General features: G+C 43.3%; 1 protein-coding gene across 3 annotated transcripts in view; it reads left to right on the top strand.

Moving 5' to 3' along the window:
- The window catches only part of TGFBR3 (transforming growth factor beta receptor 3), a 139,202-nt gene that overhangs the window by 100,642 nt on the left and 22,879 nt on the right, over nucleotides 1–15,681 (top strand). For 2 of the 3 annotated variants that reach the window (XM_053391791.1, XM_053391793.1), the window contains 6 exons: nucleotides 438–621; nucleotides 4,256–4,424; nucleotides 6,003–6,150; nucleotides 10,580–10,769; nucleotides 12,092–12,402; nucleotides 13,002–13,151. In XM_053391791.1, the coding sequence (XP_053247766.1) occupies nucleotides 438–621; nucleotides 4,256–4,424; nucleotides 6,003–6,150; nucleotides 10,580–10,769; nucleotides 12,092–12,402; nucleotides 13,002–13,151 (1,152 nt within the window). The remainder of the gene's footprint in view (nucleotides 1–437; nucleotides 622–4,255; nucleotides 4,425–6,002; nucleotides 6,151–10,579; nucleotides 10,770–12,091; nucleotides 12,403–13,001; nucleotides 13,152–15,681) is intronic. The other variant, XM_053391792.1, reaches the window with a different exon arrangement.

Here is a 15,681-nt window from a genome sequence, read left to right on the forward strand (position 1 = left end):
ATATCTTCTCTGGACCTTATTTGTTGAGTAGTATATGTGTGTTTTTGTTTTGTTCGTTGGTTTAAGCATATGGTGGAGGAAAAATCTCTAAAATTTTGGCTTACATGTCTCAAACCCTTATACAACTTTGTTTTGGTCAAAATAGCAGTGATAGTTTTTCTTATTTTCAATGGAGCCTCATCAATACAACACTTTTGTTCTTCATCACTGTCAACAAGACAAGGAGAAATCAATCTCATGTTCTTTGTTGTGATGTTCTGTTGAACGTGAAAGTGCATTGTACAAATGGTTCACGGTATTGCCTGTTTAGCAGATGTTACGGAAAGAACCCCTGTGAGAAACGGGTTTTGGTGTGACAGGTTTAAATGACTTTTGTGGGGGTGAGAGTTCTGCATCATGTGGATGTCGCATTAAAAAGGTGTTTCTATTCTCCGCAGGTATCAGCAGGTTCCATTGTGCAGTTTGAGAAAGAAAATTTCTCCTTGTCGGCAAAAATAGAGGAAAAACCTCTCCCTCAAGGAAATAAGCATCTGCTACAGTGGGCCCAAAAGGAATATGGGGCAGTAACATCTTTCACTGAACTCAAAATATCCAGGAATGTTTACATCAAAGTGGGTGAAGGTAAGTGTCTCCAAACTAGTAAGATTGTACATGGGGAATTGAATTGCAATCATGTCCGTTTTTGAGAAAGCATTCCCCCATACACAATCCTTCTTCATGTCACGGTGGCTGCAGACTCATTATTTGGATATTAGGACTGATCCTAGCTTCTTCCTTCCAATTGGCAATTTGTGACCACCAAGGCAGAGTTCACCTTGAGCAATTCATACTAAAGGTATTATTAGTGTGATGTCAGTCTTCAGTTAGTTACCATATTGCATTGTTGCCTGCACTTTTCTGCCCTTTCAGGTCTGCTGGTCTTTCCCGTTTATTTGTCTGCTCTCACATTTATTCTGTAGCTTTTTCTGATTCGCCTGTGCTCCTTCTGTCTTCCTACCAAAGCTCTGTTGCACAGAAGGATTTCACAAAGCATTAATTAGTTAACAATAGTTTGAAATCCACTACAATTAACTTATTGTTCCAGTTTCAGAGCTGAAACTTTATCTCCTTTCAACATTGGTAGCTCCTGGACAGTAATCCCTTTGGTTCTCCGTTATCCTAGACTTAAACCTTTTCAAAAAAGAGTTCCAGCTGGGAAGAAATCTTACCGCTGATGTATAGCCCTTGGCAATAATAATTTATTGAGGAAAGCTGATACATGATGAATGGTTCTGATATATTCATAAAGAGTGTCCTCACATTGTCAAGCCAAAAGCACTCAAGATTGCTCCAACTTTGGATCGTGTTGGCTGGGAATCTGATAGCAACACCTAATTTGTATAGAATGAAGCAAAACACTCTCATTCCTATTAAGACAGAGGTGTGACCCAAAGAAACTAGTAGGGTTCAGTATACAGGTCTTGGTTGCAGGCAAGCAAGTTGGCAGCATACATAGAAGACAGAAGTATCTATTACTGTATTTACATTACAAAATTCTAGTGCATTCTCTGGCAATTGTTCCTCCTACTGTCTTCCTATCCAAATCAGATACCATGCTATTTACCATTCCTTACATACTATGATAGGAACTTCAATTCAGTGCAATAAAGAAAGCCATTTAGCTCAGTCTTGTCTACGCTGATTGTCAGTAGCTCTCCAGTGTTTCCCAGCCCTACCTGGAGGTACCAGGGATTGGACTTGGGACATTTTAGATATAAAACATGTGCTTTACCTAGGGTTGCCATATTTCAAAAAGTGGAAATCCAGTCACAAAAGTTGTTGAGATTTTCCCGGACATTTTGGTGATTTACGCCCGGACACCGTTTCCGATGGCCGAATCCCAGCTATCTCCGGGAAATTATGGACGTTTAGCAACCCTAGATTTACCACTGAGCTATGAGTCTGCCCTACAGGTTGGCTAAACGGTATGGAAGTTAGAAAATATCGGCAATATTTGGTCTCAAAGAGTTTAAATGAACAATTGAAAGAAACTGAAATGCTGTCGAAACTCTTGCTTGCTGTTGACGGAATCAGAAGAGATTGCCGAAACACGTAACACAAATGCGGGAACTATTTCTCTTTTTTAACGATTCACCTTAGAACCTGTGTTCCTCTTCCTGGAGAACTCGTTGGCAAGCCATTTCTCAGTTTAACAATAATGACGTTACTAGTACTGGCGAATTACATTTGCATGGCGTCTTTATGTACATTAGTTTGAGTTCAACATGGTCAACCTCGGGATCACTTTCCCTCATTTGTGTGGGAGGAGTTGGCAGAATCGCGACTGCTTTTGCATCCCATCTGGCAGGGTACTTAACAGATGTTTGAGGAGTGCTCCGTCAAGCTGCGCAAATAGATTTCATTTCTCATAGCTCACATAGAAGGATCCTCTAGAGAAGAAGGCAAAGTGAGCATTCAGATACCACTTAGTATGGAAAGGGATTGTGGGGGGGGACACCCCCTGCCATTAATGCCTTTATTATACATATCTATGATGCAACTACACTTGGGAATACTGTGTACAGATCTGTTCGCTGAGCCTAATAAATAAATGAATTGTGAAGCTGGAAAAGGTGCAGAGAAAGCCAACCAATCTGATCCAGCAGCTGGAACAATTTCCCTAGAGAAAGGATTGTAATGTTTGAGGCTTTTTGTTTATTTTAAAGGAAAGGTGGTGACATGATAGAATTGTATAGAATTGCGCATCTTGTAGAGAAAGTGGATAGAGGGAAGTTTACAGCCAGTCCTTCATCATGATAATATTTTACTATAGGTTGTGGTTTTTTTAATGGTTAGGTGTAAAAAAACAACAACCCACAACTGCACCATGTTTAATTCAGATTCTGCACCAGGAAACACAGAATTTTGTAACTGACATATATTATGCAAAAAATCATGTCACAATTTTTGTTTGTGAAAGTATCACTTCTAAAGTAAAAAAAAAAGTGAATGAAATGCTGAAACTGAAAATATCAAGAAATAAACTCCTCTCACACTGTAATTATCACTGTTTTAGAAACTTGCCTTGGGACATGAACAATAAAACAAAATTTGAGATGCAAGTAGAATAGCATGACTTGTCAAAACACTACTTTTACGAGGATTTTACAGACAGCTTTCGAACACAGCAATTTATTATAATTTATTAACATCGTAGAGGGTTATCAGCTGTGCACAAAAGTACAGAAAGGGCTTAGAATGTGGTTCTGACCACAGAACAGCTACTTGAGAGTCTCACAGAACACTTATAATGAAGAATGGGGAGGTGTGGAGCAAAAGGTATGGGGGGCAGGTTTGGGTTTTGTTTTTTTGTGGGTTTTTTTGTTTTGTTTGTTTTTTTGCCTGATCAAGCCCCTGTCTAGGAAATGGTGTAGCCTAGGATCCAGGGCAAGCCTGACTTCGTCTCCACTATTAGGAGACAAGGTAATTGATGTGGCTGTGAAACCATGGTTTGACATGGGCTTGCAAACTATAGTTTGTTAACCATGGTTAACTACTGCCTCCTGTATGCGCCCTTTATGTGCTTAGCTTAATACAGAGGGACAAATTATTATTAGAGATGTGTCCAAAAATCCATTAGAGTAAGGGTGCATTGCCCTCTGAGCTGGGCACAATTCGAAGTAGGATTTTGCACCCTTTCTCTATCACTTCCCTATCAATCCCCTCCCTGCAACCTCTTTTCCCAGGCAAGGAAAAAGGCCTTATCTTGGGTAGGGAGTAACAAGTGATGGAAGATCCACTTCCACACAGGAACAGCCCCATAAGGTCTCTGCTTTGCTGCAAATGATGTCCTGCTAGGTATCTTAGTGCTTGTGGTTAGAAAACCAAAGACTAAGACATAAACTCCCAGGAGGAAATTATGCTTAACCCCATCTCAAAGGAGGGTGGATCTGCCTTAGAATGAGCTCATGCTTTTTTGATGGTGAGGAGTTGACATTTCTTTCTCCCACCTCCTATTTGAAGTCTTGCACCATTCCCAATCAACATGGTTAAGCATTATTCCTTCCTTTGCTGCTTTACTGCTCCTATGGCAACTCTAAGCCATTTCAGGCCACATTGAAAGGAACGATGGAATCAAGGTAGTGCAATGATAGCCTTGGTGAATGGGGAGCCCTTAAGCTGGGGTCCAGTGGGGAAGGGCACATGGTAGCTTTAACCTTTACAACCATATTTGATCATCTAAGGATGATTTGTTTTATCTCTTCTTCTTTTTTAGATCAGTTTTTCCCTGCAACATGCAATATAGAGAAGAACTTTATTTCCTTGAATTACCTTGCGGGATACCTGCAACCCAAGGCAGCAGAAGGATGCATTGTCTCCAGCATGGATCAAGAAAGAGAAGTTCACATAATTGAACTAATCACACCAGACTCTAACCCATACAGGTAAAGTGCCCGTTCCTGTTTCTCCAAGCCAAAAATATTGTTTATTTCAGCCCATCCTGCAGCTTTAAAGGAACAGATCCTCCATCTGTGAGAAAAGCAAAACTCCGGAAACTTTATTTGACATAAATACTTTTAGATTGCGGCACTTTGAAACAAAAGTTTCAGTACGTCTGTTATTTAGCACATGGGGGTATCAAAACAGGTCGCAGAATTTGTCTTCAGATTAGAAATCAATGTGGCAAATTTTATCAAGGTCAAAGAGGCTGCTACAAGGAGGGCAATAGCTCATTCAGTTAGAGCATGGTGCTGATAGTGCCAAGATTGCAGGTTTGATCCCCATATGGGACAGCTGCATATTCCTGCATTGCAGGCGGTTGGATGATGAAGTATACTCGGAGTCGAGAGTGGATCTCATGCTCTTTATTCAGCTCAAAGTGGTGAGGAGGAATGGAAGTTCCCCCAGAATGTCTGCTTTATATACATTATTTACACCACCTGGAGCTGGATTGGGTGGCTCCTGTGGACCAATCAGATTACTGCATTCTGGATCCTATTGTTCTAGGACCAATCAGACTGCTGCATTCTGGATCCTATTGTTCTAGGACCAATCAGACTGCTGCATTCTGGATCCTATTCAGCTCAGTACATAACAGACGAGATGATCCTCAGGGCCCTTCCAACTCTACGATTCTATGGTTCTATGATAAAGTTGGGCTCTGACCTAAATATTTGAGAAGATACCTCAGCTGATCATGGGCTTACAGGTCTTGTTCAAGTGCTGCTTCACCCCCCATTATCAGGATTGCACCCTGAAATACTCATTAACTTCTGCCTCACCAAGTATCGGAGGTTGGGGAACACAGGAGACCTCATCTCACTCTTTGGGAATAAAGGAAGGGAGAGCACTCCAGATTTGACACAAAGTGTAATGCGAAGAGAACAGATGCATTTACATTAAGGTTCCATTATCCTGAAGATGAGCAGCGGGCCAAGCTAATAACTGCGTTTTGAAAATGTCCCATTCTTCATCACTTCCCAAACATACTTTGCTTTTTTGCACATTCCCCATTGTTTTCAAAGCTCAGCAGACCAGATGCATTTCTCTCACTTATTATTTCATTTTTCCTTCCATAACAATGCTGCCAAGCTATAATTTTAGGGTACAATAGGGTGACATGTGCTCCAAATTAATGGAATAAATTGGATAGAAACGTACATTTAAAATTTCCTGAAGAAATGGGGAAATAGCGGGGGTGGGAGAACGAGCTCCGAGTGGTTCTCTTTAACCAGCACCAAAGCAGTGGCAATGAGCAACCAGCAACCTCTAATTGAGAAAGCAAAGCTGCTGCTGGACAGTAATTATTAACCTAAAAAGCATTTTTGTTTCCATTGTTATGTAAAATTGTTTTAGCATGTGTGGCGTAACAGTCTGTTTTGCACATGTTGTACCGTCTGGGATAACCTCCAGCGTTTTAATCAGCTGGCCAGACACTGGAAACATGATGGATTGAAAGAAGGTTGATAGCTGAAAATTTCTGGCGTGCTGGGGCCTCACTCTTTTTTATTTTCCACGACCAGTGCTTTCCAGGTGGATATCATCATTGACATTCGACCATCTCGGCCAGACACCACACTTGTCAGGGATCTTGTACTTATCCTCAAGTGCAGAAAGTCTGTCAACTGGGTCATCAAGTCCCATGACGTGAAGGGGAAACTGGAAGCAATTGTAAGTAGATATGACTTGTTGTAAGGGAGGCACGGGTGCTGTTAACAGCTCAGGCTTTTATGTGAAGAAGTGAGCACATGATAACAGACATATTCTCTGAGTATCTCCTCAACTTTTGCTATTAATCCTGGTTGTTGGTTCTCCCCACCCAACCTGGGTACTGAGTAATGTGCTGCTCGATTAAGAGGTGGTGCATTGCATCTGTCACCAGTGCTATTTTTCTAGAAAAAGAGATGCTGGAACTCACCATGAACGCCTCCCTTCTTTCTCTTATAATAGCAATGGCGCCCACCTGAGAGGTGCCGGGACTGAGTTCCAGCTGAAAAAGAGCCCTGTCTGTCATTCCCAAATGTTTCATGAGAGTAGCATTGCATGCTGTTCTTCACAAGCAGATGAAGACAGTGTTTAAAACTCCCATTGTTCTAGGAATTTCATTCGCACAAGCCATTTCTCAGCTTTGGGTCCAGTACTGCGCCTAAGATTTCAGATTAAAATTGCAGAGTGGAAGGAAAGGAGGACCTTTTTCTGCCTCCTCCCTTCCAGCCACTCTCCAAAGACTGGAGAAGAGACCCTCGTAAGAATATTAGGGGGGTGGGCAGGGGAAGGACTAGACCATGTGAGAAACGAACATAATATTTTAGCTGCAGTTCATTCATTTTCAGCTTTGTTTTCTTGTTATAAAAAAGTGCACCTATACATTCCATTGTTGTGCCCATAATCTTGGTTTAAGGTGCCGTTTAGCTCCTAGCTTTCATATCTCACTGGGTGAAGAATTTCACTTTGGGTTTTCTTTAACACCTCATTCTAGCCAAGGGTTTCTTTTATTAAAAAAAACAAAAACATACCCAGAGAGATCCGATGGGTTAAGGCAGAGCCATGGAACCTTTCCATTTTGGTGGGCCAAGATTCTTATCTTCACAAACCCCACAGGCGAAGTTTGATGGTTGAGCAGGGACCCTGCCTGTCATAATGGCATTGGTTGACATCTACGCCTTTGAAGTTTCATTTCAAAGCAGCTTCACACTTCACAGTTTAATTCCCTCCGCATCCTGTGAGCTGATGAGCGCTGAGAGACAGCACTTTGAACTGTGTTTCCAAGCAGGTGTTTGTTGAAAACACATGTCAAAGTAAAGGCCGCACCTCTACCTGTCTCCTACCTGCCATCACCTATGATATCAGGGGTGGGGCAGGTAGGCATGGTTTGAGGGAAACGGCCCCATGAGCCAAATTAGGACCCCTTCTGGGCCCAATCGGGCCTTCAGGGTAGAGGTTCCTCGCTCCTGGGTTAGAGCTCTTGCTACGCAAAATTTCCTGACGTGTTCCCTCTACAGAATCATAGAAGTCCAAGGGACCTAATGACATCAAGGATCCTTCCACACTGCCTCTCCCCTCCCACCCTCAGTTTCTAGCAGCTACCTCTGTGTTGGGAAGCTGGGTCAGCAATACCCCCCTCCCGCCCCCCGTCCACTTCACATTACTGGGCCCTGCTGGCATGCTGCCAAGTTATGGTGTCTAGTTATACTCCTTAAAATGCATTACTAAAGTGTACTATTGCTTTGATGCCCCATTCAATACTTCATACCTTGGAAGTATTTTACTGGCCACTGTTGGAAACTGGATGCTAGACCTGATGTTTGATTAGTTCCAGCAGAGCTTCTTTTAACGTTCTTAATTAAGTTGTGCTTCCAATTATTTGTTTATTAGCTGGACCAGTTTCACTCCTCTGCAATTTTGCTTATGTTTTTTCACTCAGTGGAAATGGCAGGGGTCCTGAGAGGCAAAATTAAGTTGCCTGTAAAGAAAGTTAAAGGAGTTAATTTGGGTTGCTTGTGCTCTGATGTATAGAATCATAGGAAAGTATATAGACAGGAAAGTCCCATTTCTTTTAAGTTTTGAGGGAGCCTGTGATCTCCAATTTTGGCTTGACTGAGGCTACAGCTCTTAAACACGCTTTTGTGTGGGATGCACCTTCAAGTACACACAAGATCTCACTGAAAGTTGTGATCCGCTGCACACTTACCTTGGAGTGAGCCCCATTGGATGCAGTTCAACTTCATTTCACATGTAGGTTTGCACTATTGATCACATATAATTCTTAAGTACAAAGTGTACCCTGGAAGGAGCCTTGAGCCAACAGCTCAAGCAAAGGCTTACATTGATGCCCTTTTGGCTGAATAAGAAAGTGTCTTATTCATCCCAGCCACAACTGATCGTTGCTTGAAGGTGGTGCTATCAGCTCACCATGTAGAACAGAGAAAACTAGGACAAAGGCATCAAGAAGCTGGGTAGAGATGAATCCAAATTTTGAATTGCCTTTTTTACTTTCCAAATTTGTTTTGATTAGCCCTAAGCAGTCCCATCTGCAAAAATACCAGTCGAAGATGAGAGATTTAAAAAGTAACATTCCAAATTCAAATTAACTGCATCTGACCCATAGGAAAATCCGTGTCTAGTTTGAGAATATGTATTTTTATTTTATATTCAAGCGTCCCAACATTATGTGCCAGAATAGTGCCAGAACATAAACATAGACCCTGTATGTTCCTATTTGGATACATTAAATCTTAATGGGTCTATATGAATAGAGAGGGACGCAGTCCTTTAAAACAGGCAGGTTCCAGTTATGACAATTATATTCTGAAAATTATTTGTTCAGCTGTTTTATCTAACATTTAAAAGAGAGGGAGAGAGCAGGAAATCCGGAAAATTTAGGGATCGTCGTAATCTCAGGTCAATCCAAACTTGCCTGCTTATTTGAAACATGTGTAAAAAAAAATTGTATCCAGATTTGAGTCCACTCAAAAGATAGTATTTTGGGCAGAAACAGGGTAGGCAGGCACAGCTCAAGAGCAGAAACTCCTCCTCCGCCCACTCCCCAAAACAGGATTTGCTACCCTTTTTGTTAATAGATCTCCTTTCAGTACCACCTGCAGCAAACTATTCAAACACATAGAGATTTCAAGATTGCCTGGCATCTTCTGTAGGAGCATCAGAGGAAGCTTTCAAACATGGGCTTTGAAAGGTTCCATTTCTTCTTCTTCAGTTGACAATTCATATTGCTAACATTAATCGTCACAAAAATGCAAATTATTCAGTGCACAAAGAATCAGGCATGGCCTTTTTAGTATTTTGCAGGTTGACCCATGTCCTGATTCTTAAAAAAGCATTTTGACATGGAAAGGGTATCTTTTCCCTGCAGCTTTTACTCAATAAAGCTGGCTTCCATATTCATCCCCCATAGGCTACGATTGCTGTTTACTATGTGCTAGAAAATACTGGCATCTTATGCAACAGTATATAGTTTATTGACTGCTTAACATCGCTGTAGTTAAAATAAATTCAGCAATGGGCCTCCTTATAGCCCATGTGTGTATGTAAGATTGTGGAGTGCCCACACTTCTTTTTAGCCACATCCACAATTGCATGCACCCCTGAAAGCCTGTCCAAGGGTGAATGTTGCCCTTGGAACCAAAAAAAGGTAGGCCACCCCAGTGTAAAATCAAGGCCCAGTCCAAACATTTCAGTTGCGTAAGGAGGGCAGGTGTGAAGTTGAAACGTTTTCAGTGTAACATTTCCAAACTCGATTATCTTCTGGATGATCTTAGATTACCCCTGAGATTACTGAGGGGTGCTAACTTGAATAAAATATTGGAGGGAGGAGGTAAGCCCCATCCCGCATAGTAGATTACATGATACAGTGTGTGTGCGCACACTAACACACATTTGAATGGCAATGACCATTAACTTTGGATGGGCCTGGCTGAAGGGATCTTGGCCCCAGGAGTTGGCTCCTATGGGAGTACTAGTCCAACAACTTCTGGAGAACCCTTGACTCATCCAGCGCATATTTCAGATTTGCTACATCCAGTAGCAGAGTAGAGGCCATCCATGCAATGAGCCCCTTAACATGTCATGACGGCCAGTGGGACAATCCCAACATGGAAGTTGTTTCAATTAGCTTTCATGTAATTTCCATTACACGTCAGCCTCTACGAGCCCTGGATATGCTTTAGCTCTTACAGCTACTTACAGTCCTTGTTATCCTTCCACATTATCAAGAACTTTTTCCCCTTATCTAAAAATCATTTTATTGAGAAGCAAAGGGGGGGGGCAGGTTGTTGTATTTTGACATGACGCAGTGGCTCTAAGTAATTATACTGTCCCAGCAAAGTGTGGGGATTTAGCCTCATCCATGGCAAACCTTTCACAGTTCTGTGGTGGGGAAGGATTTGGTCGTGTGGATGACAAATCAGTCTGCCTGGAAGAAAAGTTCGCTGCAGAAATGATGAAAAGAAGTTGTTGAAAGGAGTTCCTTTCCATGTTATTTTTTACCCCAGAAAGGGGTAAAAATATCAGTTTCCTGACATGGTTTTACAAGACTTGGAAAAGCCTCATCCAGAATCCTAATGTTATCTCCTTTTCTGCGCAGGCAGCAAACAGTGTTGGCTTTGGAAAGGAAACGGAACGCTCGATGGTGATGACTAAAAACATATTTTCCAATATTCCCTCCTCTCATGAGAGTTTGATTACGTGGGCTTATGACCATGGCTACCATCCAGTTACTTCCTATACAAAAGCACCTGTTGCTAATAGGTTCCATCTACGCCTTGAGGACACTGGTAAGTCAGGAGGCTGGCTTGTATCAAGTATGCAGCAATTTTCTTGAACTCTTCTTGGTCCTTTTCCTCGCCTCAAGAGCCTTGGATTCACTAAAGCTTTGAGAGTTGTAATAGGAGATATGCTTTGATCAGGAGATACTAGGTTGAATTAAGACTTCCAGGGAGCAGAACCCCACCTACTGGATGCTCCGAATTGGTGCTGGGGGCTGCAGGGGGAACGGGAAATTGGTGAAAATGGCCTCCAACCCCCGTTTCTCCAGTGGGAGCCTCTGCCGGATTGAAGGCCCTTCTGCAAACAGAAGCAGCCCTTTCATTTGCAGGGGGGCACGTTTGGATCTAATCCCCTGGGATGAATGTTACATTGGTGAAATAAAGTTGCTAGCCTTGCAGTTTGATTTTTTTGGGAAGGTCACTAGCTTCAGCTAGGGAAACCAAGGATATCTGCTACTTTCTGAAGACTTTTTTCTCGCCCCACACCCTGTCTGCTATTTGCCGCTGAAAGCACTGCGTATATTACCTTCTCGGGGCAAACAGCAGCTGCATGGGATGTTCTGCAAGAAATAGGAACTCTCCCTGTTCACTGCAGTCCCAAAATGTATTGGAAGCCTCCCATGCTTTTTTGTTAAGAAGGAGAAGTGGCAGGTCCTATCAGAGTGCTCTAATAGCATTTTTTACATACTGCAGGGCTTGCCGGTGTGGTGCCTGTGGGTGTGATGGTACCCCTGAGGTCTTCCCCTGTCACCCACAAAAGTCTCTGAACCCCCCTGCCACTGCCTCTTATTGTGATAGAATCACAGGTTTGGAAGGGACCTTCCAGGTTGATCTACGGTAATCCCACCCCCTGCAGTGCTGGAATCTCAACTAAGGCATCCATGAGATGCCTATCCAGCCCTGCTAAAAACCTCCAAGGAAGGAGAGTCCGCCACCTTCCAAGGGAATCTGTTCCACTGTCAAGCAGCTCATACTATCAGAAAGGTCTTCCTGATGTTTAGTTAGAATCTCCTTAAAAGTAGATACAACTGAAGGAGCAAGTTGGAAGAGTGATGCTGTTTCTTACTTCCTCTGACATCTCCATGTGTTTTCCACGGCTCAGATTATTTCCACTGGATCCAACGTTTAACCATATCCCTTGGGAAAGTAGTGTGTAATCCTGCAGGGGAGATATGAGTGGAGGAGCGGTGCACAAAACACTTACTCAGAAATCCCAAAGCACCCACAGGCTTAAAAAGGCTGGCAACCCCTGATGTCATGCGTAGCTTTGCTCAGAGTCACAAGAAACTAAGGGAACGTCGTAACGTCTCCAAATTTCTGTCTTTCTCTAGAAGAGATGAATGATGAGGAAGACCATTTCCCACCAGAGCTGAAGGAGCTGCTGCGTGGCGTTAACCCGCTGCCAGCTCCACTTGCGCCCTCAAGCGAAGGCGTTAGTTTTGACTTCCACTTCCATCGAGATCATGATGGAAACTTGCCGTCAACTGATATGGTGGACACAATTAGGACCAATCGTGGCTTTGAGCACCTCCTTCCAAAAGTCTCAGAACCAGAAGAAGTTCAGGGTAGCGTTCATGTTGCCCTGACGGTGAAGTGTGATGACACGTCCATGATTGTAGCTGTAGCAAAAGACTCACTGGAGGTTGGTATGATCTCTTAATTTCACATTGGAACAAACTAGGATAGAGTGATTTGACTATTGAATAAACTATGGAGTGTGTTGCGTATTAACCCCACAGCTACAAGGGGACATATGCTTGACATTATCTGCCCAACCAGTGATCAGTCCTCTGCTTTTGTCCCAAAGCTGTCAAAGGACTGCATTCACTGCAGCTGGAATTGTGAAGCAATTGTTCCCGTTTAAGTCAGAACCAAAACTTAAAGATGATTAAAATATGCTCCAAAATGTATTATCTTCTTTTCTCCCTTTGGAAAATAAATCATCTAAAGTTACAGACAGTCATCTCAGCGGGTCTCTCAATAAAATGAAACATTGCAATGGTGCTCTGGTGTTTTATTTTGTTTTATTTTGTGCATACAATACTTACCTTTCCACCAGACTGAATATTCTATAAACTGACTAGTCTGCACTTTTGGAGGGCGATATTTTAATACAGAATTTTGCAAGATGGTAAATAAAAATGCTCTATAGTCAAACTGTTAAAAAACCAGCGCTGTCATTTGGAGCCCTGATTTGTAGTTTGGGGTGTAATTTTGCATCATGATCTCTCCCTTTTTTAGGCTAGCGGTTACATCGGTACACAACTCTCTCTGCTGGATCCTACATGTAGAGCTAAGACAAACAAGACCCATTTTATTTTGGAGTCATCGCTGCATGATTGTGGGACTCAACGAATAGCCTATGCCTTGGATAACGTGTATCTGAACTCTGTGAGTCTATTACAGCAGAAATAATTGTCTGTATCTTGCAATCATAGGGTTGTTGTTGTCCTGGTGATACTTTATTTCTTGTAAAAAAAAATGTAATGATAGAAAGGCAGGCTTAACATCAAGAAGTCCCTGTCGTTTCATGTATATGAATGCAATTTCAGGAATATTTTCTTGAGTGAGGCTTCTCGCTTTCCCCCCTACTTTAGGAGGTAAATTGATTTCCACAGTAGATAGAAAGCAATGAACATTGATGGAGCATGGGCATCCATTTTTTTCTCTATTGGAATGGGAAAGCAAAAGTAGCTAGTCATCTCTGCTTGCATCCTCTTTCTGCCCCACTTATTCTAGCAGAAATGCAGAATCCAACTTCACTGTATTTGCCCAGCCAGGTAAACTCAACTGGGCTAATAGGCTCTGCTTTCTATTGTTGGGAAAGAAAGCAGGGCAAGACTTGCTAGCTGTTATTCTGTGTTTAGAACAGAACCCACTACATTTCAGAGACAAATCTGGAGGGTCCAAAGTAACTACTAATCTCCATTTATGTAATGGGTAGGGAGACAGCCCAGTTTGGGGCCTTCAGAACAGAGAGATTCTGTGCCGCGCTGGCCATGCTTAACTGATTTTTCATGCTCCCAGAAGGGAGGTGAAGAGAAGCAGTGCCACTTCCACAGCAGAAGTCTGGTTACCCACCAAACAGTACATCTTCCCCTTTTCTGAAAGTGCGAGAGAAGGCTCCAAAGCCAGCTGTCTTGCCTGAGCGTCTAGAGCAGGGGTGTCAAACTCAAATTCATCGGGGGCCGCATCAGCAGTTTGGTCACCCTCAAAGGGCCGGTTGTATCTGTAGGATTATGTGTCCACTCTTTATTTGTATGGTGCATGTATAGGGACATATTTATACTACTGCTGGCATTATATCACTCCGTTTCTCCTCTCTTCTACAATGGGAATAACCATGACCTACCTCCTAGGATTGTTGGGAGATCACATTGAGTGTGTGCAGTCGGGTACTGCTGCTGCAAGGCTGAAAACAAGAAACCAGCTCCCTAAAATACAAGCTGGCAATAGCCCATTATGTGGGTCAGAGGCGGCTCTGGTGCAAGTTCAGCTTTTCTGCGGAGCTCAGAGAGGCGTTTGCCACCCTAACCCACCATGCTCCGTTGGCCCCAGTGTCTGTTGCGTGTGCCCCGGGGGGGGGGGGATGATTGCCACGAGGCTTCCGGCAGGTGCTTCACCCAGGAGGGAGAGGGCCCAGCCTGCCTCCATCTCTTACGGCCCTGCACCCCAGGGACCAGGCCGGGCTGTGCCAAGCCTGCAAAGGAAAAGCACAGGCTGCTTTAATATCCCCATGTGCTTGCTGACAACCTCCCACTCCACAGCACCAACAACCGGCCCTTAAGGTGGCACGGGCCAGCAGCAGCAGCAGGTGACACAACTTCGGCTGCCATCTCTCCAGCAGAGCAAGGCGCCGGCGCCGACGCTGCTCGGCTTCCTCCGGCCAAGCTTCCCCTGGTGCGCGGGTTTTGCTTTCGTGCTCTCTTTATTTATTTTTTGCAGCAGCGACCTTGCTCAGCCAGCACCCGTTGCGCGTGGGTTGCTTGGAGGGAGGCGCGCACAGAGCGACCCGAGCGGCTTTCCGAGCCAACCCTCCTCAAGCCCACCTTAACAAGGGCCTAGGCTTGCTAACTTTGTGGCTAGACCTCGGTGTTTGTACACGGGCCACATGACGAGGTCTGGCGGGCCGGATTTGGCCCGCGGGCCTTGTGCTTGACACCCGTGGTCTAGAGGAAATTCTTCCAAGCAGGAGAGTGGCTATTTACAAGCCAGGATTGATATTCTTGAATCTAATGGTGTTTAGGATGGAAACAGACAGCTTGCATGTCTTATAACATCTAGTTCCTTTCTCAGGATCAGGCTAGATCTGTAACAGTTCTCCTATTGCTGTTCAAGCCAGTTGTTGTTGTTGTTTTTGTTACATATGAACAGTGGTTCAGTAAGTAATAGCCTGTTTGAGGGCCTGAACTTGGCGCATCAACCTGGCAGCTCTCAAATAAGTTTCCATTGTAAAGAAAAATGTATGGCATGGTTACCTAGCACACACTAGTTTTTGTTAAGTGCATTTTAAATTATGGTTAATATATGTTCAGCACCTGAAATTTGAATCACAAGTGCATAATCTGATTTTCCAAGTAGCTAAGCAGGTATGCAAGAAACCATACGCCACTTTTAGATTTCTATCTTCAGCACTAGCTCAACATTTTCACTATGATCGTGAATAGATGTTGGCCAGCTCAGGTTAACAGAAAAGGACATCTCTTGGCTTATGAGATTTCAGCACATAGTGGCAATTTTGGCATATACTGAAGGGCTTATTGTCCAACTCAAATACAGTGAAGGCAACCTGATCAGACATAACCTAGTCCAATTTTAAAAAGAGAAAAACTCCAGAAATCCTTTATTTGGCCAGACCTTCTGGCTGTTGATCTAGAGATGTACCCAACCAAAAACCATGGATCAACAAGCTGTGGAAAAA

This window comes from Podarcis raffonei, chromosome 6 (assembly GCF_027172205.1).
Source record: "Podarcis raffonei isolate rPodRaf1 chromosome 6, rPodRaf1.pri, whole genome shotgun sequence".
NCBI lineage: Eukaryota > Metazoa > Chordata > Lepidosauria > Squamata > Lacertidae > Podarcis > Podarcis raffonei.